The sequence below is a fragment of the Myripristis murdjan genome, chromosome 3 (genome assembly GCF_902150065.1).
Source record: "Myripristis murdjan chromosome 3, fMyrMur1.1, whole genome shotgun sequence".
NCBI classification, from domain to species: domain Eukaryota; kingdom Metazoa; phylum Chordata; class Actinopteri; order Holocentriformes; family Holocentridae; genus Myripristis; species Myripristis murdjan.
Window position 1 is genome coordinate 39,799,224 of NC_043982.1, and position 24,938 is coordinate 39,824,161.

A 24,938-nucleotide genomic window follows, 5' to 3' on the forward strand; every position below is an offset into this window, starting at 1 on the left:
AACACATACTGCTCAAACCACTCTGGTCTCATAGCACCTTATTAGTAGTAAAACTGGCTCCTAGTAAATCTCTGACCACTCTCTTTTTTCTCTTTTGGGCTTTTTGTTCTAAAGTTTGTCAGTAAGCAGGAAACTCAACCCTTTCTTAAAAAGTCATGCAATCCTTTCATTGTCTTGCTCCTCCTTTCATGGTCTTCTTTTACCTGCTTTTTTCCCCCTCCCTTTCCTCCTCAATCTCACGTCACAACTCGGCTATTTCCCCCAGTCACTCATACATTTTTAATGATCCTGACTCATTTCCTTTATGACTGGAGCCAAAGTCATATAGTTGTTGTACAGGAGATGGGAAGAGTGCCAGGCAAGGGCGAAAGACTTTCATATAAATGCAAAGAACTGCATTCAGTTTTGCTTCCATCCAACTGCTCCATCACCAGCTTCTTACTTTGGTCCATTTTCACCCACAGAATCTTTGTAGTTAATATCCCCAATTGTATTATTCCTTCTCTATCACTATATTCCATCTAGTTATCTACCTGCGTTATCTCTACTGTTGGACACAAAAGTGATAGTGGTGGTCAAAGTCTCATCTTTGTTTTCCCTTTGTTTTCCCTCCTTAATAATCACGCTGGAATCCCTTCCTGTTACCCTCCCTCTCCCCACTACCTTTAATGGTGCTAAGGCTCACACTAAAAGTATCCCCTGTTCTCTCCCCTCTCATTTATCTTTCTTACTGTGCTACTCTGGTGTTTTTGTGTGGCTCTCCTCAAACCCCTAGTCTGATCTGTGTGGCTGTAAAGGCACTAAAACTCAGAAGAAGGTAGACCCACTTCACTCACAGTTACAGTCCCTAATCTTCTGGAATATGGGGATGTCTTTGGCAATTTTGTTCTGTTACTGACCTTCACCAGGCTATTGGATACTGAGGGTGCAATTAGATTTACAGAAGCATTGCTACTAAAACTTTCTGCTCCTTTGATCAACCATCAGTCCCAGTGACAGACGCTAAAATACATATATACAAGTTTTAAAACATATACGCTAATAACACACATCCATGATCTATGAAGTGATACTGTGAGCAAAATCTCATCTCTGTCCTACTTAAATTTAGTACCTCCATACCACAAATGCCTGGTCAAATGCAGTACCAAACCAAGTTTCAAAATGCCATGCTATCTGTCTTTTTAAGCCTGTAACCTGGCCCAGCCCTCCTTGCCTGCCTGCCTGTGTGTGTGTGCCTTGTGTAGTTGTACTGCTCTGTGTTTCATGCTGGTACCTCTCCTTTTTTCCTCAAACACAGAAACCCCATAGTTTGGGATCTAACACAAACAGGAAGTGCCAGCTGATTTGCTCCAAAACTTGTGGAAACCCAGCCCATTACAGCTACTAAAAAGCTGGTACAGGCAGTCATGCAGAAATGGGTCTTCCAGTCTGTTGGTTCTATAGGTTCAGTGCTTTTAAACTGAATTTGATTAAACCTGCAATATTTTATGTATGTATATTAAACATGCTTAATCTAAGTTTGAATGTTTGATGATCTATCTATATCTATTATGTGAACCAGTTTTAAATAAGCCCCTAGTTCTTGGTAAAACCTTGAATGAAACACAGCTTGTTCTTTGCATAGCAGATGGGTTGTGTTTCATCTGCATTATAGGGAGTATTGGCTGTCCGTCCTACAGCTCCATTTGTTGTAGTCCTACTGTGGCTCATGCTGCTATGCTGTCCTCTCCTGGCCCTGCTCATGCATGTTTCTCAGCCACTGGCTCAAATTAACTTGTGCTTCCCAAGCTGCTGCTATGGATGTGGGTTCATGGCTAAAGGAATCTCCTCCATCCTTTTGAAGGACTTGAGGTTTATCCTTATCACCTCTAAGAGGGCCGAGCTCAGTTTTGGCCCTTGTTCAGCCAGGTCCTTCTCCAGGATGGACAACAAAGAGCGTCAGAGGGGAGATCAAAGCCCTGCTCTGTAGACTCTCTCATTAGCTCTCAGAGGGTGGCATATGTGGAGCCTTTAGGCTATGATAGGACAAAGTCTAAAAAGTTTAATCTGACCTTTGACTCCTCCCCTCCCCCAGGCAGAAGAGCGCCATGGCAACGTGGAGGAGAGACTTAGGCAGATGGAGGCTCAGCTGGAGGAGAAGCACCAGGAACTTCTCAGGGTGAGGACAGGGGAAGGAGGGGGAAGTTGGAGATGCTGTCATTGATGAGGTCCTTCTCCTCAGCAGTTTTACTGCTACTGATAATCTTAACACATTGACCTTTTTTTTTGTTTTTGCTGTGCAGGCCCGGCAGCGGGAGAAAATGAACGAGGAGCATAACAAGCGTCTGTCTGAGACGGTTGATAAACTCCTGTCCGAGTCCAATGAGAGACTCCAGCTCCACCTCAAAGAGAGGATGTCTGCCCTGGAGGATAAGGTGAGACTAATGATATATTGATGACTTATCATTAGAATTCAACAGCACATTGCCAAGTTAGTGAGCCCAGCAAAAAGTGACACATTGATGACACCGTTTGCTTCTCCACAGTCAGTGTTAGTTCCTCCTCTACGTACGGTGCGTCACTAGATGGTAATGACTAGGGATGAGCGAGTACACCACTATCTGTATCTGTATCTGTTTAACCATCTACATTATCCTTATCCGTATCTGTATCCGTACTCGGAGTGGGCGGGGCCGGAACCGGAAGTGGGTGGTGCTTAGATCGGAAGTTGGCGGGTTTGGCCAGAAATGGGTGGGGCTTAACCGGTATGTTATTTTAAGCCTGAAATTGATCAGAAGTTGCTATATTTATTGTTTATTGGAAAACTATTTTCAGAACAGCCTCAGAATTGAGCTTCACACCAATGTTTTTGATCACAATAGTAAATGAACTATTTACAGAACAAATTTTTTATAAACACAGAACATGAATATTCTCAAGTGCATCAATGAATACAACACACATGCAGTAGGCAATTATGAAGTACTAGAGAGAGAGAGTGTGTGTGTGTGTGTATGTATAGATAGATAGATAGATAGCTTAATTTGTAATATTTATACTACTACTACTATATTTATTTTTTATGAACTACAGTGAGAAAGTGTCAGACTCTTAGTGCATGCAGCCAAAATAAAATACAAATAATAAAGTCCTTTGTGTGTTCAGCTAATGTATGTGTGTAAGTGGTGTGTGTGTTAAGACTGTGACTCTGCACCGTGTCCGGTACGAGCAAAGTTTTCCAACTGACTTTATATCAAAAACCAGCCGGTAAGAGCGAGCAGATGGTTAAAAAAAAAAAAAAAAAAAAAACGCGGTGTGTCGGCAGTGAGAGACGCGACGCGAGTTGCATTCAGCCCTAACCCTAACCACCTAACCCCTAGCCCTAACAAAAGCAGCGCGTCTCTTACCAACCAAGTTTAGCAGAAAGTCTGACTATCAGTGATTACAAACCGAAGGAAGAGCAAGCTGAAAAAACCTGACCGCCACTGAAGAGAGACATGACGTGAGCTGTCACACCTGAGCGTTTGACAGCTGAGGTTGTCCCTGTGTGTGTGTGTGTGTGTGTGTGTGTGTGTGTGTGGGATACTCGTTTGAGCCGAGTATCCGGCTCAACCCTAGTAATGACATCATATGGCATGATGCACAGTCAGTCAGTAGGTCAGTCCCTCTGAAAGTACTATCATCTCTCATAATGATTTTTCTGGTGCTGTGTGTCCTCAGAACGCCTTGATCAGAGAACTGGAACATACCAAGAAGCTGATTGAGGAGTCACACCATGAGAAGGTGAGGGATCAATGCCAGGATTGGTAAAACCTCAACATTGCTATATACTTGCCTGATATTTTGGTCCAACAGACTTCTTTTTACCAGAGTTTTGTTTGGATTCTCATCTAGGTTTAAATATACAGATAAGGACTTCTGCTGATGGTGTCATCGGCAATATTTTCAGAGTTAGTCGTGGGTAACAAACGACAAAGGATAAAACATGCTTGCATGGTTTAATGGTAGTAGTTTTGTTGGGCCAAGAAAACTGACCCAACAGTTACCTAAGATCAGGGCAAGAGATTATGGGTTTCACCAGCAGATTATAAAGATGTGACTGTCTTCTCCTTCAGGAGCAGCTCCTGATCCAGATTGAGACCATGAGGGCAGAGACCGAGCAGGGCAGGAGCAGGAGTAACTCCTTACTACATGGGTAAGCTTGTAAACCAGCACAGTTCACAGCATCAGCTTTTGACTTCTGTTACTCTTTCTGATGTTGGTGTGTGTGTGTGTGTGTGTGTGTTTTTTTTTGTTTGTTTGTTTGTTTGTTTGTTTGATTTTTCTCCCCAGACGGTCTCACCTGGGCAGCACTCCAGATTTCAGGTACCCAGTGTCAGCCTCCTCCATGGTGGACAGCAACTCAGATCACTATGGCGGTGCTCTGGTGCTGAGGCGGCCACAGAAGGGCCGAGTGGCAGCACTCCGGGACGAGCCATCCAAGGTGAGATGAATGCTGAACTTTGCATGTACTCCCTGACTGAATGAGAGACATTCTAGTTCTATTTTAGGTTTGTTACCATAGTTTAATCTTGAATGAGTACACAGGTTTTGGAGACAGGAAAATAAGTGATGGTGGAACAAGCGCCAGAGGCATCCATGTGTCCCCAGTAGACCATTGGGTGTTCCATGCTAACACTTTAACATAAGCTTTGTTGACTTAAAGGAGACAACCACTATCTCAAAAGCAAGAATGAGAGCTTATAGCAGCTTCAGAGCGAACCTCGATCATTTTAAGTCATCTTAAATCATATGCGGCCAAATTTGGTAGTTGTGTGCATTGTTGGGTAGTAATAATATTGCTTTACTGTAACAAAGTACTAATTCTTTCCTTTCTTTTTTAAACTTGTGTCATTTTTTTCTTTTTTCAGATAGCAGTAATAATAATTTTGAACTTTTGAAGGTTTTTAAATTTTCTTTATGCAAACCTAATTCCTTGACTAGTAATTCTAGAAATGATAGAGCTTTCTCATGTTTTTTTTCTCTCGCCAGAAGTGGTAACATTTATTTAATTACTTATTTATTTTTCTGTTATCTTCTCCTTAACAACTAATGTGTGTATTGTGTGCCTTTTTCCTTCCCCAACCCATTACTGTGTAATTTTGGGTTCTCTCTGATAATTTTCTTCCTTTCCATTTCTTTCTGTTTGCCTCCACTCTGGACTTCAGCGACATGTAAGTCAGTATGGCGGAGATGACAATGACAGTTACTTGTTTTCTGTGTAGAGCATCAGTGGCTTGTACATAAGTGTCAGGCTGACTCTCATACCTCTCTGTTGCCCTTCATTCTCACATGCCTCCTCTCTGCTTTCTTTCTTTCCTCATCCTTCCCTTTATTTCACTCTCAACTTGTTTCTCCCTACACTATCCTATTCCTGCCCTGAATCCCACTTCTTCTCCATCCAAATCATCTCCTGTGACTTTTGCTCTGTGTCTCCTTCTCTTCATTTTCTTTCCCCCCTTTTATCCTTGTTTTGGTTGATCCAGGTGCAGACTTTGAATGAGCAAGAGTGGGAGCGTGTTCAGCAGGCCAACGTGCTGGCCAATGTAGCACAGGCCTTTGAAAGCGACATGGAGGCCTCAGACCTGGAGGAGGACCGCGAGACGATTTTCAGCTCGGTGGACCTGTTGTCTCCTGGTGGCCAGGCCGATGCACAGACCCTGGCCTTAATGCTGCAGGAGCAGCTGGATGCCATCAACAATGAAATCAGGTACCAGAAGCTTCAGTGCTACCCTAGCCACCATCCACTAATTTTACGGTTTTGATGTATTTTTCCATCTAATGCACCAGTTGCTGATATGTAGCAGATTTGGGCATAAAACAGAGGGCTAAGGGAGGAGGAGATCCAAACAAGAAGGTGGATTATACTTAAGTGTCATCCGTGATGGGTTGTCACCACAGCAGCAGCATGTTGACTGTATAGCTGACATCTAATTGACTAAACATGAAATTACTTGTATGGTGCTCCTTTGAGTGTTTATCTGTTTTTAACTGTGGTCTTTCCCTAATTGTCCTTCCTTTGTCCCGACAGAATGATTCAAGAGGAGAAGGAGAGCACAGCCATGCGGGCGGAGGAGATCGAGTGCCGGGTGGGCAGCGGCGACAGCCTCGGAGGACGTTTCCGCTCCATGAGCTCCCTCCCCCCGTCGCTGTGTCCGGGCTCCTCCTTGGGGGGCTCGCCACCAGGCTCTGGCAGCTCTACCCCCAGACGTATCCCCCGTAGCCCCAACAGAGAGCTGGACCGCATGGGCGTCATGACCCTGGTAATACCTCCGCTTCTCTCAAAGCTCTCCCCTCAACAACATAAAACATGCTCTGAGGATCTTATTTCTCCTCCCACCATGTTGAAAATTCTGATTCCATTATCCCCTCCTAAGAGCATTAGATTAAACAGATTAAACACTAATATTGGTTTGTGTCATTGCACCACTCATATCAGTTGTTGACTCAGAGAGCTTATTGTTTTTCTTGTTAATGTTTGTGTTCTGGTATGTGTGGGTCAAAGAGTGTTTAATGTGTTAGCATAATGCAACCTCAGTCACTGGTTTGTTTAGCATACTAATAACGTGTGTGTGTATGTAACAGTCTTTGTATGTAATTACCCCCCTGCTTGTAGCAATATTGCTTTGACCCATACATCATCCAGAGCTCCCTCTCCCAGCAGACAGTAACTTACCTGCCCTATGGTGCAACTGGCCTCAGTTGCCCCCCACAAGCCTATAGCTATGCGCCATACTTCTTTCAGGTACCCGTACCTCTCCCCACGACTCCCTTCCTTCCTTCTCTGGGTGGGTGCAGTCTGCCTCCTCTCTCTCTTGCCTCCCAAAATATGTCATCTCCTGCTATACCCATTATCACACAGCATTGGTAATTTAGTGAGTCCTCCTACCTTCATTTCACAAATTTTGGTTCACATTACTTGAATATTAATTTAATCTTTCCAGATGTCACATCTGTTTTCAAAAGATGATTCCAAAGATATTTCAGTGTTGCAAATAGCAGAATATTGGAGCAAGCAGTTGCACTGCCCGGTATTATTTATTGATTAAAGCATCAGCCAGTTAAATTTGAGTGTGAAATTTGAATTGCCAAGAATAGAGCATTAATTTTCCATTTGTCATGACGATAATTAAATAAGTCCACATTGCATCATATTTCTCACCACATATTTACCAGTAAAAAAAAATGAAGCCATCTATTTCCCTGATTACACATTAGTAATGTCAGCTGCATCAATAATGTTGCTTGCTGCCTTGACCCCATAAAACCAAAATCGCTGCTGTGCGCAACCATATTATTAAATTCAAATGTGTTAGTGTGTGTTTGGAAGAAAATTTGTAAGTGGAAGTTTGCCAAAGAAGGCAAATTATATTTACAGCTACATGTTTTACAACAGTGTGGCATAGATTTTAGTATTCTCGGTCAGAAGAAATAATTCAGCTTGCTTCAAACAGAACTTCAGCCGCTTGGATCTGTTGAAAATTGGCGATTTTATAAATTTCCTATGTTTCTGTTTTTATACTTTTCTCTTGATCTTTCACATCTGTCGTCAAAACATCAGTCAAACAAGTCAAAACTGCAATTTCTAATTCAAGAGGACAGTGAAGGAAAAGGAATGTTTTTGTTGATGATTTTTTTTTCACCACCACATTCTCTCCTTGCTGCTCCCAGTTTTCCCTTTTATAGCTCACTAATCTCTTCCTGCCTCGGCCTCACTTTGTCAGTTTAGGGAAGGAAATGAGTGATTAGGTATTTTTCTCCTGGGGCAGGAGAAACTCCCATATAAATGTGGCACGCTGATGGTTTATTTGCTCTGCTAATGCCAGGTCTGTGAGGAATGCAGAGGGGAGAAAAGTCTCCCCCACTTTAGGTGCACAGTGGAAAATATGACTGTAGAACAGATGTGGTTCATAAATGCAGGTGTCACACTGCCTGGGGCAATGTGCATAATGTCAGATGACGCAAAATCACTTGGCCAAACTCTAGCTAAGTACCTCCTACTATTGTCACATACATTCAGCATAGAACTACTAACTATCTCATTCAGACCAACTTTTAATTGAATTTTATTCCACTGACATATTAATGCTATTTTTTGCAAAAAGTTCCTTCTGCCGTTCTCTCTTGGACAGATAATTTATAGCTCAATTTGTTTGACCTGGGCTGCACCCACCCCTGCCCACGCCTTCTTTACCCCAGCCTCCTGTCCTGTTTTTTTTGCTGTGACTCTTTTTCTTCCTCTTCGGCTGGGATGTGCTATATGATCACTGTGGTGGTCAGCAGACCTTTTTTCCCTTTTTTTCCACAACAGCACGTCTGCAGCCACATAAGGAGTGAACCAACAGTTTGCGTTCATTTTCACTCTTAAACATGTTCGCCTGTGTGCAGATCTCTGTGTGTGCGTGTGTCTTGGGTAAATGTATCTTTGTCCTGAAATCTTAATCTTTGAGTGTTTGTGCATGGCTTGGTTCCACCAGTGGAGTGTCTTACGTCTCACTAACGGCTTTTCTCCTCTCTCCTTTTTTGCCACGCTTCAGCCTAGTGACCTGCGCAAGCACCGCAGGAAGGTAATCTAGAGATCTGCTCTCACCGGCCCTTCTTTGCTACCTGCTGCCTTATTTTCCCCCCACAAAACATTTCAGTATCACCCAGCCTGTGCAAGTGCATCCCCCAATGTTGAGTCTTTCCATCCCATCCCATCTGGTTATCATCTACCATCCAGTCCAGTCTTAGGCCTGTACATACACCCTCATGTCCCATTCCAAGACATCTAAACACATTACCCTAGAGCAGTAGAATCATTAGAGGGCTTCCACCCCTAGTTACCATTGAAACTTCTACATGTTTACACTGATTTTATGCTGTGGAAATGTGAGATACTTTGCCGTTTCTTTGGAGCCAGATTATCTATTTATTTATTTAATGGATGATGACATGTTTTTACATCAGTCTACATTTGATTTCACTGATTCTTTTAAGTCGTACTTGTTGTGACACAAACGTTTTTTAATTAAAAGGGTGTTGAATATTATTGTGTTCTCGAAATCGTATGATAAAATGTTTTGTGCACATGTTGTGTCACAACTCATTTCTTTCCAGGATAAATTTTCATGGCGTTTATTAAATACGGTGACAGGAAATGAGATCATCAGCCAGACTTGAATGCATAGGGAAGCAAGTTTTTTTTTTTGTTTTTCCTTCTGGTGTGCTACTTTACCACCTGTTAGTTGGGTAAGTAGTAGCACACCAGGTTTCCACAGTCAAACAGCTATGTTTGCAAAATTAAGTGTTTATTGTCACAACCCGTCTTCCTGGTCTCTACACTCTCAAACTGGAGTGTACTCTCTCACTATCATGTGCCCTTCTATCCACTGTCTGTTACCCAGTCTGCTCAGGATGACAAGGCCACTATCCGGTGTGAGACATCACCCCCCACCACTCCACGCTCCATGCGCCTAAACAAGACAGCAGGACACGCTGCCAGCCATGAGGACATTCGAGACCTGCGTGGGTAAGATCCTGCCTTTCACTTAGAACAGCTGCGTTTTCCCGCCTGTTTCTTCTTCAGTTGGGGAGTCGCACATAGCTGGAGCAAAGAGCCGTTTCATTTAAACTGAGAGAGATTGTCATATTACTGAACCAGACAACTTCCAAGTTGCCTAAAATCTCTCCTTAGCTCTTTGGTCTGTCTCTCTAACGTCATTCCTCCCCTCCCTTTTCTCTCCCTCTTGGTCTTGGTTTTGTAGTCTGGCTGGTCTGCAGGACGGCCAAGGCAGTAACCCAAGCAGCAGTAACAGCAGCCAGGATTCTCTTAACAAAGCAGCCAAGAAGAAGAGCATCAAGTCTTCCATCGGACGCCTCTTTGGTAAAAAGGAGAAGGGCCGACCCAGCATCCCAGGGAAGGACTCCCCCAGCCAAGGTCAGACACCAGGCCCAGGGCTTTCACTCCACCTAGCACACACTAACTAGACTGCATTTTTTCTTTTTCTGTGTAAATATAATTATATTCCACACCACCTGTAGTCACCCTGTTCTTGGGCCTGTCAAAGCTGTGATCCACATCTGTGTCTGTCTTCTCAGCTGGCACTCCTGAGGCAGAGAGCTCTCCCAAGGATGGCATGGGAATGGGCACACTGGGAGGCCCTGCAGAAAAGAGCAGGAAGCTACAAAAGAAGTAGGTGTCTTCCCAAATGTTCCCCTTGTCCCCTTGCTATTTCCATGTTGTGTAGACTATAGGTGTGATCACAGCTGGTGGTGATGCCACATCATCATGGGTAGTTAGTTTTAGCCTAATGTTAGCTTTCTGCCTTTACTAATTGTGTACATGGTTCAGAAATTTGTAGTGTATTTATTTTTGGAGATTATTATGTTGAACAAAACATGTCAAGTTTTGCAAGCCCTTGTTTGCGGGTGAATTTATTTTCTTACATTTTTGAGAAACAAAACCTATATTAAAAAATCCATTAAAAATCTACAAAGGGAAGCTATGGTCAAAATAACTTTGTGGTTGATGTGAGCACTAGAGCTCTGTTACAAAGGATTCAAGAGTTGTAAACTGAGATCATATGGATTATTAGGTTTCTGAATCACTGGACCATTTTGATTACTTGTCATCCTACGTTGTAGTAATTTTCAGTGCAGAAATAAATCAAAACAAAGTTGACCGTGGTGATTGATCTTGACAAATAAGATGTAATTTAACTGCGCGTGTAGGCTTTATTTTCTGTGGTCGCCTTACCGGCTACGAGGTCACAAAGAAAATCATTGAAAAATAATTAGTCAAGACTGTGGCAGGACTTGATATTCTTAAGTTTGGCAGTGCTGTGCTCGTACCACAAGCAAAACCACACCACAGTCCACCTGGAAGCAGACTGACACCCACATCATCAGTGAATCTCTGCATGGTTGCTTGGTGCTTGCCATGCCTGAGATCTCATGAGCCCAAACAAACCAAGCTAGCAGATTAAATGTACTTGTGTTCAGATGAAGTGAATGAAATGAACTAAATGTGCCAGATATGATTTCAGTCTGAGAGAAAGGCCTGTAGGAGGACTTTGCAACACCCTGTGCTTTAAAAGTTTAAAAGTCCATAAGTATTATCCTGTGGCTAGTGCTCCTGCTGCAGTCCAGAGCTGGCTCTCACCCTCACCCCCCGCCACCTGGCTCACGCTGTTCAGTGGAGAAAAATGCATCTTATCAGCTCATCTCCCCTCCATTTCACACCCAGTCATCTCCCCACAAAGATTTATTCACATTTTTCTCATTAGTAGTTTTATGTAGACATATTTTAGACATTGTAAATGTATTTTCTTTTTAGACAGCTCTTTAACATCAATCCATTCTTTTATTTTTTCTTGTTTTGCCAACCTCTCCCTTCTTTTGTCATCTCTTTCTCATCCCATGTGTAGTCCAAAGACAGGGTAAGTTGGTTCATATTGCTTCTGCTTTGCCTTACCTCCTTCCCAAACTTGGCTTCACTTGGCCGTCACCAATAACTGCAAGGACCCCAAAGAGCCGTCTCTCCCTATGCCTGATGGTTTTTCACTCTGCTCTTTACCCTGCCTTCCAAAGAAGAGCTTAACTAACAGGAATGTGTGTGCCCTGCCTTTTTAGCAAGTGATAAAGTTTCCTCTGGGCTTTTCCTCTGAACTGTAACCCAAGAGAAAATAGCTAATGAAAGAATTTAGACAGGTGGATTTTGAGTGTGTTTAACTGTCCCTAGCTACATGGTTTGCAAAAGCATATAATGCACATTAATGCTGTGACTGTTGTTGCTGTAAACCTCCTTAGAGTAGAATTGTATTTGAAGGTAATTTCTCTGGATTTTTAATGCCTCTAAACGATACTTTAGAACATGCGTTTATGCTTTCTGTGATGGCTTCTCTGCCAATCAGAAATGGCTTATTCTTTTAGGGAGATACAATATGTGGGACATGGCACCATCTAGTGTTGAAGAGCAAATCTTTGGCTCAGCCCATTACTACACAGTCTGAGTTTATTACCTACTAATTTATGCCAACAAATTAAAAAGCTTTCTGAGGACCTGAATCAGCAGATACTTTGTAACCGTCCCCGAAACTCTTAGGGATTCTCTTATGAATAATAGTTTCCAGACAGACCTCAAATATGGCATCCCAGTAATGCAGAGTAATGTGTTTGGATTACAAACTGACAGTCTGCATGAAGTGAATGTACTTTACTTAAAAATCAGTGACAATGTTTTCCCCATCCTAAATATTCTCCTTTTTTGCATGGTATCTGTTCCCTACTGATACGGGTGTCGTAAAGGAATGTTTCTGTACTAAACTCTCATTCCAAAACAAATCTCAGGGCATTAGATCTTGGGATAGAGCTGCATTAACTAAGAGTGTTTCTCAGTCTTGACACACTGGCTCTGACTCCCAGTCCCGGAGGTTTGGCAAAGGCCCCTCTTATTGAACCATATATAGGGGAGTCTTTCATAAAGCTAAGGACACTTTGCCAAACACTTGTGGTCTTTCTAGGCCAACATTTTGCCTGTACTTTAAAATAATGATACTTGGTCAGTGTTTTCCACGAGTATCTTTCAGTCTTCTCGGCTTTCTGTTTTTCTCTTTTTTTCTCAAACTCTTGCTCTTTGTCTAAGTATGCATGTGCCAGTCAGTGACTTGATTCAGGGGGTGTGTACAGATGTTCAAAAGGTGAATTTCTCCATCTGCCAGTTGTGAGTGTGTGAAGGGCTCTGTGGATTTGGTTTTGTTATGTATGTATGTGTGTTTATTTATCACCATGAGGGTGCTCTTGATTTTGCCCTAAATGTACAAATTGTTTCCTAGGCATGAATTGCTGGAAGAGGCTCGCAGGCAGGGCCTGCCATTTGCCCAGTGGGATGGCCCCACCGTTGTGGTCTGGCTGGAGGTAAGACAAACACTCTAACCAGTAATACAGAATGAACACTTTTTTTTTTTTAACAATTTAGTTTTGATGTTCTTCCACTGATTCTTATCCATTAACGCAGCCCACTTTTTGTCCTACTGACATATTTGTTGCCATTTGTCTGACTTACACTCTGGCACTTTCTTTCATCTGCCTTGTTCTTGCCAGCTGTGGGTGGGCATGCCAGCCTGGTATGTGGCAGCGTGCCGTGCCAATGTGAAGAGTGGAGCCATCATGTCAGCGCTATCAGACACAGAGATCCAGAGGGAGATTGGCATCAGTAACCCACTGCATCGTCTGAAACTCCGTTTGGCTATCCAAGAGATCATGTCTCTCACCAGCCCCTCTGCCCCTCCCACTTCCAGAACGGTACTTTTCTCTCCAGTTAATGTGGATACACACACACACACACACACAACACATATGGCTGCGTGCAGTCTTAGTAGAGATAAGACAAGTGAAACAAATGACTTTTCATTCCGTCGGATTCATTTTACCCCTCTTTCTAGCCTTTCTTGTCATCTGAATGGGCATGACCACTGTTATGTGAGCTAACACTAAAAACTGCTTATACATTTAACACTTACTAATGAAGAGATCCGACTGGATTCCTCTTCTGATTGTTGCTTAATTTATTAGCTAACCTCATCAATAACAAACAAATGAACAACTGCTTCTTGATCTTTTCCCCTGTATTTTCTCTCTCTTTCTATCCTCCATCACTTTACCCCCTTTGCACGCTTCTCTCACTTGTGATTGGTTGGGGGGTATCAAACGATCAGTCCACGGGAAACGTTTGGGTCACGCACGAAGAAATGGAAAGTTTGGCAGCCACGCCCCCCACGGTTAGTCTCCTCCGACTGGTTTGAGTCTGTGGTGACTGTCAGGGCACGTTCCAAGTTGTCTCCAGGACGGCCAGACCTCACACAGTGATGTTTGTATGTTTGACACATTAGAGCCAGTTAATCAAGGCACATCAGTTCAATTTCAGTATCTGCATGATATTTTATCACTATCATTTGTTCTGTTGGGAGACTCTCTGCACAACTTGGAACAAGGCCTTATGTTTTCTGCTAGTAGGCGATTAGTAGTCTTGTTATGTGTCCTGTTACACCTTAGAGTAGTTGCTTTGTGTGTTCTTTCCTTAGCTAGTGGTTTGTGTGTGCGTGTCAGTGTATGATTTGATGGCTGCAATCCTCTAGTGAAAGAGGATGCAATTTTCTTTCTTTTTTCTTTCTTTTTTTTTATTTTATTGTTTGGATTGTGTGTATGGGTGGGGGAAAATGGGTGAGCATCTGAAATGCTATTCAAAGTCAAACCAAGCATTAGCACCCCCGCTTCCACATCAGCACTGATGTTCATTACAAGGAAACTAACAAAACAAAAAACAAAAAAAGTTAGTTCCCTACCCAGTTACCATCAGTTTTTCCAGTATGTGGCATTGCTATCACCACAAACACATTCATCATTGTTTTCTTGACATTTCAGTTTCTTGTTTCAGGCATAACAATTTCTTCATATAGCTTGGTGCTCTTACTTTACCCCAAGACTTTATGTTTGCATGTTGAGCTGCCTTAACCCAGCACTGCCGCCTCACTAACACCAGGCTCTCTTCTCTTCTCACCATGCTCACGCTAACCATGCTAACACCAGGAGGATGACGAGGGTAGCTGGGCTCAGGTTTGCACACGTTCCTGCACACAGTCCCCTATTTCTGTGTCTGACCCTCCGCTACTCTTACACTCGCACGGTTCTCACAGCGGTGAAAGTATCTTATACTGGGAAACTTTTCAGTTTACTTGATCCGCTTATTTACCCGACTTTCTTATTCTTCCAAATCACTTGTCACTAAGGGCGTTCACAACAGGCATGTTTGGAGAGGTTTATTGGAACTCTGGAGTGTTTATTCAGTTTGTTCTGTCTTTTTGTCAGTCAGGTGAGAACACCACCATTAAAATTGAGCAGCCTACCATGCACCTACTCCAAGATTCCTGGCAATACGAATCTTGGCACTTTTCCAAGAGAAATGTGCTGTGGTTTGTTAGGAGTGAGAATGCGGATAATGACCCCAGAACATCTAGTTAGTGGAAAGATTTTCTTAACAGGTGCGAACAGCAACAAAAGTGAATTATGGCAAAGATACATCCATCATGCCAAAATTAGTTTTGAATCTCACCCCACTGCCAGTATCTGTAACATTGCAGGATGACTGATTGTCAGGCCTGTCCAATAAACAAGCTATTTGTTCGCCCACATGACTTTTCTTTACAAAGCCATGTTTATTTGTAATTGGGGCAGTGTAATCATAGACTAACCGAATAGAAAAATCTGAAAAGCTAGCTTTTCTAATGTGGTTGTGAAAACAAGCTGTAAGTGTAATCACACCAGAAGATAGAATACCTCGTTTACAAACATTTGAATGAGCCCCACTCAGCAACAAAAGTCTGCTTGGGTGTTGGAATCTAAGAAATCTTGAAAAGAAAAAAAAAAAAAAAAAATCAGATGTAAATGGACCTAAACAACCCAAAAAGCACTGAGGACTGATGAGACTAAACCATCTCTCAAGGTGGTCCGAGACATTTTTGGTCACATAGATATTAAAGTTCAAACAAATGTATTATATCAGTGTACATTGTCAGTTTGCAGTAGTGTATCCTTTCCTCATTCAGCAACTATGAAAACTGGGAAAGTAATATGAGCACAAAATTTGCAAGGAGTGTTGAGTATTGAGTAATTATCAAAAAAATACAGTCAAGATGCTCACGATTAGGTATCGGCTGTTAATGAAACTGATGAAACAGTTAGTAGTAATGATAATGTCTCAGACAACTTATTTATCAGTGCCATTGTATAAAAAAATGAAATGATAAAGACACTTATATAGTGATTTCCCAGGTGTTCCCAGAAATTATGCTTAGCAGTGTGCATCTGATTTGCAGCTGGATGAGCAATCTGATTTTAATGCGTAAAACAGACAGAATGCCAGCTGTACATGTAACTCGCTTAAATCATATCAAGGCTAAATCTGGTTGTGAGACACCTATAACATGGGGCCGAGGATGTAGTTAAAATGCCTAAATTAATTAATTTAGGGCATATTGAAGGACAAAATCAGTCAACCAGCCACACCCCAAAGAAGAACCAGTGTGAGTCAAAACCGGTCTGTGTTCTCCTGAACTTCCTTGTGTGACGTGCCCTAATTTAATAAAGGCATTTTTATAAATAAGTTCACTTATTTAACTATATCCTTGGCTCATTGTGAGTGTGCCTGAAGTCAGCCTCCTATTTCCTGTAGTTGAACTTTTCGGGCCTAAAACCCACCATGCCTTTACTTACTACTTTACAACTGTGAGCCTCCAGTATTTTTTTTCTTTAACTCTGTGGTTTCTTTTGGGTTAGGGTTAAGGTTATCTAGCAAAATTAACACATAACTTTGTAGACTATTTCAATTTGTCATAAAAAAGAGATGCAAAACATTACCAGCTGGAAAAGCCTTTATTTCTGATTATATTACTGGTTAAATTACTTAAGTATCAGTTAAACTCTGGACAAATTTAAGATTTACAACAAAGATTTATAAATATAACAAATAAATAGAACATTGTAGAGCTGTGTAAAGCGCAAGTTAAGTTTAGTATGACTGTGCATTGCGTGGTTTTATGGGTAAGGGTAATATTACAAGTCATTACTTAGCCAAGCAACTCTGGCATCCTCACCAGCCCTTGACAGCTAAAGAATGACCCATATTTAGATTAAAGTTTAATATACAGTAATTAGCATTATTCCCACTGCAGACAGAATGGGAAGGCTGATTTGTTATTTTAATTTGAGTGGATGCTATTAATAATAAATCAGTATTCCGCTGTAGATTTTGTTTCTTTTTACGAGATGAATCCGTGCCATCTTTTCAACACTTAAAAAGACACACTTATAAGGCTTTTCATCTCTGACCGTAGACGCTGGCATATGGAGACATGAACCACGAGTGGATTGGTAATGAGTGGCTGCCCAGCCTGGGCCTGCCCCAGTACCGCTCCTACTTCATGGAGTCCCTGGTGGACGCCCGCATGCTCGACCATCTCACCAAGAAGGACCTTAGGGGACAGCTCAAAATGGTGGACAGCTTCCATAGGTAATCACATTAAACCATCTAGACACCTTAAAAAGGTAACAGAAACTAGGACAAGCTTAGCATAGTGGATTAACTTCTACAGACGACTTGGCTGACCTCAAAACAATGAACTGCAGCCACTGTTAAGACACAAACGACCCAGAAAATAATGGAAATTTACTTTAACATACTGGACACGTTATGGTACCAGACAGGAGGCCTGGCTTACACTGATAGATGCATTACACAGGTAACTCAGCTGACATTAAAGTGATGGATGGGAGCCACAGATTAGTCGCAGCTACCAAAGTCAAAGTTAGTCACATTTACCTGGATTAACACATTGAACAGGTTACCTTTCTTAATTCTCTGACTGTATTTCCCTAATCTGCTGAAAGTGCATCTTAAAGTGACAACAGGAAAAGAATTTGTAATACTGATAACAGAAGAATGCACTTGTTGTCATAGGATCCTCAAAAGGAAGAATTGCTTGCTTAAACGTCATCAGTCAAAAGCACATGTCAGTCAGCCAAAGGAACATCAGGGAACAAGTGCACATTGATGGGCACATTGGTGTCACACTGGGATGTGTCAGCCTTTGGCACCGTGCCAGATGGGGGCAGTGACATCATGCACAGCGCTAAAACTGTTTACCCCAGACAGCCTCAAGAGAATAAAACTTGTCATACCTTTCTAGCCCCTTACATAGTCTCTAATTTTCCAATAAAAGAAAACCAATCAGCCATTAATTAAAATGGTGTCTACAACAAATTAATGTTGCGCATGCTTTATCCATGTATGGGTTTAAATTGAGAAGCAAAAACAAATGAGAGATGCGACCCCCTTTCCTAGTCAGTGAAAAAAAAAAAACATAAAGGTAAAACAGTGAAATGTAAGGTTACAGGCAGTCAGTAGGATCATTACATAATAGCCAGTGTATCAAGTGAGTCTGAAGTGAGTAACCAGCCCGAGGTCCTCAGACAGAGCAATGACAAAACAGCAAAAAAATATGTCACATTTGTCTCATGCTTGTTTTCGCTCTGCCTTGTCTGCATGTGTGTCTGTGCAACAGAAACAGTTTTCAGTGTGGAGTAATGTGTCTGAGGAGACTCAACTATGACAGGAAGGAGCTGGAGAGGAGGAGGGAAGACGCTCAGCTGGAGCTCCAAGGTAACAAACACAGTGTTGCTTCTCAGCCAATGCAAAGGCCTCATGATGGGAGCAATCAGAGTGCTCTGTGGGTCAGCGAGTTACGCCAACAGATTGTGCAACCTTTAAAATCCAAACACTGTGAAAATGGAAAGCAAATATCTAATCTTATATTAATATGAAATATCGCTAGGAACACGGATCTGACATTTATGCTCATGATATGACTCAGTACATCAAACATCGACACAGCAACTTACTCACTTCTTGTTGGTATTTTTTCCATCTCTAGTTTATTTATTATCTATTTATTACATACTAGGTTAATATACATTCATACTGTTTTTCATACTGACTGGAGGGGAAGTGGTGATTCCATAAGGGGCCGAACCAAGTCTGACAGTTCCTGAATCCCAGTACCAGGCGTCGGGTTCTGCCACTTGGTTTCTTGGTTTCATGGTTTCATGTTAACTCTGTTCCATACCATCTGTAGATTTCATATTTATTTATTACTATCTGTATATTTCACATCTCATATCCTATATTCTTAGGTTAGTCCTTGTTGTATATATATAGTCTTTATTGTATATAATTCTGCTTAATTTTATTTTATTTTTATGTTTCTATTGATGCTGCTGTAGCATAAGAATTTCCCAGTTTGGGATCAGTAAAGTAAATCTATCTATCTATCTATCTATCTATTTATCTATCTATCTATAAGTCTGATTGGTGCTCTACAGTATAGAGATTTGTATCATTCTCCATTTCACACTACAAGTCTTTCCATGGAAATCAAGTTTGAGAGACGATCTGTGGCCCTGACTGCTCTGTGATGTAATCATGAGAGGAGGCGAGACAAGAGTCCTGAATCCTCCCTAACAAAAGATTCGTTAAGCCATCCAACAGCAGCAACTACCGTATGATTGTTGAAATTACAAAGCCCCGTTTTTAAATCTAGTTTGGATGGTAAAATTGGGGCTAAAATTAGCCTCTCATGTAGTGAGAACCCAACAGAAGTCACTAGCCATACATTCACAGCATTGTGGGTTCAAGTCCAGATCAAGACATATCCTCAGACCCTCTTTTTGGTTTTTCTTTTCACATGAACGTCAGTTCATACCTCTGCATCAAAATGCCATAGCCTGCAAATGCTGCCGCCCATAGCTTACTGCACAGCTCCTGTTCTGCAGAGTGCAAGATTAAAACTAAATTCATAGTGAGAAATATCCCAAAACAATGCCTTGGACACCACGAATGTATCCAAGAGTGAACTGTTAGTTTCAGAAAATATAAACCAAATTGCTGTTTTGTTTTGTTTTGTTTTGTTTTTTAATCTGTGCTTCATTTGCGCAGATTCAGTAAAATGACACTGCTTTCTGGTGTTTCAGCAATTGATTCCTTGTAAACAAAGACTCTCAAATGCTGAACTATAATATGCCAGTGTAACTACGGCATAGATATGGCAACATTTCAACACAGGAGTATAATTTGGCCTTTACAGTATATGTGGTCTATAATTTAAATCTTAAAGGCCCATACCACCCACTGCTAACCTACTGTGTGGCTGCTGTATGCATACAGTAATTAAACTTTTAGTGTAAATTTTCTGCTGTCCCGCTGTTTCAGACGTGCTGGTGTGGAGTAACGAGAGGGTGATCAGCTGGGTTCAGGCCATCGGGCTGAAGGAGTACAGTAGCAACCTTTACGAGAGCGGAGTCCACGGAGCGCTGCTCGCCCTTGACGAAACCTTCGATCACAACGCTCTGGCCCTGCTGCTGCAGATCCCCACGCAGAATACACAGGTATACAAGGACACAAACACACACACACACACACACACACACACACACACACACGAGATGTCTAGCACTGTCAATCAGCTGTCTCACCAGTGAGTTCTGATGTCCTAAATATTATTAGAAAAATGATGTATTACATCTTTTTAAAATTTATTTATAATAGCTTTGCTTAAGTTATTTTCTTCAGTGTCTCTTAATCAGTTCAATCAGTTTTTCCACCTACTTCATCGTCATATCCACATAAATAATGATTGTTTATCAAAAATATCATTCTGTAAACATGTAGTGAAAGCACCAGCAGTCGTCCCTACAATATTGTTGCTAAAGCAGTATCAAGGTATTCAGTCAACATGTTGATATTTAATTTTGTCTGTATCACTTAGACTACAGTGCCTCATACATAGGCCCTAAGTGAACATACTTAAGGGCAAATCTGAAGTGAATTAAAATGTAGTTGTTTTTCCAGCAATCCTGCTTCCATGATATATATCTAACCAACATTTCACAAAATACACACTTAATGACAAGGTTTCTGATATATTTCACTCTCTCCTTTGAGAGCAGAATCACTCCTGTGTTGTAACTGTTTCTGGCCAGTTTGAAGGAGCTGCTGCTGCTCTTCTCCTTCACTCTGCCAGACATCTTGGCTCGGCAAAGCTGCCACTTTGCTTCACTGAGATCAAAAATTGCCACATTGCAGACATTTTTCTCCCTGCTGGAAAATATTTTGTTGCCCCAAAGCTCAGCTAGTTAATGCATCTACACTGAGACAACTTCATTCATCAGTTCATCAACTTGGAAGCCGGATTGTTGCTGATTCTGGTGCTGCAGTTACTGTATTTCTGCTTTTGCTACAGGCGATAATACAACTGGGACTCCAAATGGATGTTTTCCAAAATAAATGACAGTCTAAATAGACCACAGTGAAAGTAATGCATTCAAATGGAGGAACACTTTTGTTATTAAGGGGAACCTGTGAAATAAATGAATCTGTGTGGATGAAAAATAAATTCCTATCACATTGGACTGGCTTTTTCAGATCTTAGTAAGACAGTTTGACACCAGCCTCAGACAAAGATCAGTTTCAGGGGTTAGTCAGGATGTTACGAGCAGCTTTGAATGTAGAGGCCAGCATCACCGGGAAACTAAAACTGTGATGTGTACAGTTGGGATTAATGTGACTGTTGAAAGGAGCTGTTCACAGGATGTTGTCGGCTGAGCCCTTTACTGTTCTCTCTTACAGAAATTGATGATATTCTATTATCCATTTTGATTCAAATGGGTGTTTTAAAGCAATAACAGTGTCCTTTTTTTCCTCCTGTTTTTTCTTCCCCAGGCCCGAGCAACTCTGGAGCGTGAATACAACAGCCTGCTTGCCATTGGCACCGACAGGAGAATGGAAGAGGTGACACGCAAACACAAATCTGAACTAGTATACTACTTGCAAACACTGTCACAACAAACTGAGAAAATAAGGACTTTAGGCAGCGGCTGTTTTATGCGACTTTAACCAACAGCGCTGACAGGTTTTTTCACAGTAAGTTTACCGTAAACACCTTGGGTTATTACGGGAAAAAAGGCATTTGAACGATCCAGAGAAGAATTATGCATTATGCTTTTGAGGATAAATCATTTTAGAAGTTTTTTTTACTTTTCTATGATGTCAACAAGTCTATCGATTTAGGTTTTTTATGCAGTACTCGCATCGTTTCACTGACAGTGTAGCAGAGCTAGTTCTATTTCAAAACACAATAAAAATGGAAAATTCACTCACCGAACAACATGATGCAGCAGCTACATCAATCCTGCGTTTTTCCCCATAGTAGACTGACAGGCTACGGCAGTGGAGGGAAGCGAAACAAGTTCAGAAAAGCACAGAGATATTTCCAGACGCTGAGGCAGGCCATAAAAAAACAGTCACTGCTTTAAAAAATAGCCGCTGCTCTAAGTCTTGAAGTGTTGTGTGTCAAACCAACCGCCTTTTTTCTTCACCTCTCTTGACAACCAACCCTGTCAATCTTCTAGGATGAGGATAAGAACTTCCGCCGGGCCCCGTCATGGAGAAAAAAGTTCAGGCCCAAAGACATGAGGGGGATGTCCTTGGGTTCATCAGACACCCTGCCCGCCAACTTCCGAGTGACCAATAGCAGCGCAGCGTCTCCCTCCACGCAGCCAAAGAGGAGCCCCATGGACGGTAAGCACACGTGCTGTTTGGGTGTATGTATGTATGTGTGTGTGTGTGTGTGTGTGCTTGTGCGGCTGGCGATGTGCAGCGTCATTGCTACCGCTTACTCAGCAGATCTCTCTTAATTGGCCGGTCAAGCCTGGCTCCTCGAGCACTTTGAATCCTTTTGAATGGCTTTGCTGCTTCAGCGTTTGTGTTTCTGCTGTGACTAACGGCATGTCTTTGCATGTGGAAACACAGGGAGTCAGTCTATACAGAGGCTGGACACTGCCACAGTCAGGACCTACTCTTGTTAACACACAACCCAACACAACGGTAAGATCACACACATGCGTACACTGAAAATATCCGACAGATGCACATTTACATTCAAAGTATGCGAATGGCACTTTTCCTCACTGCAAAACTGCTCCCTCCTCTCTTTTTTTTCCCCCCAAGCAGAAAGCAGCTTTCCTATATCAGGAGGTTTGGGCTCTAATAACGCACGTTTACGCCTTTCTTCTCTTTCCCCTTGTTTTGTCTTTTTCTTTCTTCCCCTCCCTGGCTTCTGTCCTGCTTCCCCTCTCTCTCGTCTGTTGTCTCTCCCTCCTCTCTTCTCAGTTTATCCTCATTATTTCTATAGGTAACCGCTGGTCAGAAGATGAAGGGGAGTTCCCTGCATTCAAGACCAGGATGATGAACTGATTTAACCTGCAAGGACACTATTTTCTTTTTGTTTTGTTTTTTGTTTTTTGTTTTTTTCCATCACAGAGAGACATTAGTCACCAATCTTATCCCTAGAGGACACATTCTAGATTTATCTGCATTTGTTATATATATATTTATGTAAACCAATGGGACATTTCATTTATTTTAGAATTACCATGTAATCTATTTTGCCTCCATTCCCCTTAATCAACACCCCCTTTTTTTGAAAACGTTTTTCCCCCCACTGTGCCCTTATGAAGCTTAACTCTCTCAGATGTAACTGAATGTTTCAACTGTCTGGAGTTTGTATATTTCTATCAACAGGCATTTTATCTAATCTTTTTTATAATCCTGATCCTATTGACCAGATGTATGTTTTATTTCCTCTCTTTGATTTGAATTCTAATCATTGAATTTATGCTAAAGTGACTTTGATATGTGATATAACTTAATTCTATATCCTTTTTCCCTTTTTAACTGTTGTAATTTTTTTAGCTTATCACTTGTGAATATTTGTAAATGCAGCCTTTTTTTTTTTTTTTTGTTTTTTGTTTTTTTTTGTTTGTTTGTTTGTTTGTTTGGTCAATGGATTTGTGAATATCAGACAAAATTGCTGGAGTCGTCGGACTGTTTCACAAACCCGCTCAACACTGTGGTTGATCCATCACCGGGAAAGTACCTGCTGGCAAGCCAGGCGCTGGTGACAACAGATATCATGTGAAACGGTTAATTTCCTTTTCTCTTCTTCTTCTTCTTCTTTGTCTTCTTCTCCTTGTTCTTCTTCCTTTATGTTTATTTTTCATATCTGCGATACCAAAATTAAACTCTTGAATAAACGCAAAGAAAAGCCATATAACAGTAGCAGAAAAAAAAGAAAAAGAAAAAAAAATAAGAAGAAGAGGGCTACTTTCGGATGCAAGCGAAAACAGAATTCCAGGTTCTCACTAGTTGACCTTGCATGTGGAAACCTTTCCACTTGACTCCCCACACCCCCTCCCCCTCCCAGACCAGCCCTTTAAAAACACTAACCCCACCTCCTCCTCCTCCTCTGGAGACACACAGGACGGCTCAGACGTACGCGAGGAACCTCAAACGTACAGATGAGTTCAAAATGTGGCGGCTCTCCTTCGATGGACCAACTTCACTGCGGCCTCAATCGATCCCCGCTCTGACTCGATATCCCTCAAGGCGGCGTGATCCACCCACAAACCTTTGTTGTTGTTTTTTTTAAAAAAAGTAAACACTTTGTACGAAGACTTCATATCAAGCCTTATCGTTTCTTCTTAACTCCTTACTGTCCTTTTTTTTTCCTTATTTATTATTATTCATTCACTTTGTGTGTGTTGTCAGTTTTATTTTCTAGAAACCACAATTTGTTCCTTTATATGTGGCAAAGCTGTTCGTGTTTTAAGTTTTCCTTCTCGCCTGCGCTCCAAACACAGGTTCCACCATTGGTTTTCATGGCAAATGACATGGAACTGAAGACGTTTCCTTCACCCTACATGTACTGCGTATAATAGTCATGTTATCTTTTTTTTCTGTCTTTGTGATTTAGTCATTTATGCACAATGCAAATCATGTTGCTGTTATTTTCCCCTCCCTCCGCTTTCATTGAGAAGTTCTCCTGATCTTGTAACAAAATGATGTACAGTCTGAGTACTTATGAACTATTTTTATCACAGTATTATTTATTGCTTACTTTCAATAAAATACTGAAACTTATTTTCCACCGCAAATAAAAAAAAACTAAGTCTTCGTGTTTTCAAGCATCTTTTGCTTTTTTTCCTGTCGTGCCTCATCACCGGGATGTGAATGCAGGGTGTCTGCAGGTCCTTAAAAAGACTTGAATTCAATTTTGAAAATATCAGGCCTTAAAAATCATTAAATATTCTTAAGTCTGATTTTGTGAGAGCTTAATTTCAACATGAAACCTTTTATGTGATTTCAGTTATCCATCTTTTTCTATGTACTCCTTGTAGAGTAACTCAGCTTTTTTTTTTTTTTTAATCTAGCTGTTAAACTTACCAGAAAAAAAGAAAGAAAAGAGTCTTTGGTTGATTTATTTCAGTAC

General features: G+C 41.5%; 1 protein-coding gene across 9 annotated transcripts in view; it reads left to right on the forward strand.

Moving 5' to 3' along the window:
- ppfia1 (PTPRF interacting protein alpha 1) overlaps positions 1-24,622 on the forward strand; it is a 56,200-nt gene extending 31,578 nt beyond the window's left edge. Inside the window, exons 10-33 of one of the 9 annotated variants that reach the window (XM_030077688.1) lie at positions 2,078-2,161; positions 2,286-2,417; positions 3,703-3,765; positions 4,098-4,177; positions 4,315-4,465; positions 5,190-5,195; positions 5,508-5,731; positions 6,053-6,284; positions 8,559-8,588; positions 9,408-9,532; positions 9,768-9,940; positions 10,102-10,195; positions 11,430-11,441; positions 12,837-12,918; positions 13,105-13,305; positions 13,719-13,781; positions 14,590-14,616; positions 16,893-17,068; positions 18,120-18,217; positions 19,823-19,998; positions 21,332-21,400; positions 22,021-22,189; positions 22,421-22,495; positions 22,781-24,622. In XM_030077688.1, coding sequence (XP_029933548.1) covers positions 2,078-2,161; positions 2,286-2,417; positions 3,703-3,765; positions 4,098-4,177; positions 4,315-4,465; positions 5,190-5,195; positions 5,508-5,731; positions 6,053-6,284; positions 8,559-8,588; positions 9,408-9,532; positions 9,768-9,940; positions 10,102-10,195; positions 11,430-11,441; positions 12,837-12,918; positions 13,105-13,305; positions 13,719-13,781; positions 14,590-14,616; positions 16,893-17,068; positions 18,120-18,217; positions 19,823-19,998; positions 21,332-21,400; positions 22,021-22,189; positions 22,421-22,476 — 2,523 coding nt within the window. In that variant the 3' untranslated portion in view covers positions 22,477-22,495; positions 22,781-24,622. The remainder of the gene's footprint in view (positions 1-2,077; positions 2,162-2,285; positions 2,418-3,702; positions 3,766-4,097; positions 4,178-4,314; positions 4,466-5,189; positions 5,196-5,507; positions 5,732-6,052; positions 6,285-8,558; positions 8,589-9,407; positions 9,533-9,767; positions 9,941-10,101; positions 10,196-11,429; positions 11,442-12,836; positions 12,919-13,104; positions 13,306-13,718; positions 13,782-14,589; positions 14,617-16,892; positions 17,069-18,119; positions 18,218-19,822; positions 19,999-21,331; positions 21,401-22,020; positions 22,190-22,420; positions 22,496-22,780) is intronic. The other 8 variants (XM_030077699.1, XM_030077678.1, XM_030077709.1 and 5 more) reach the window with 8 other exon arrangements.
- The last annotated feature ends 316 nt before the right edge of the window (positions 24,623-24,938 follow it).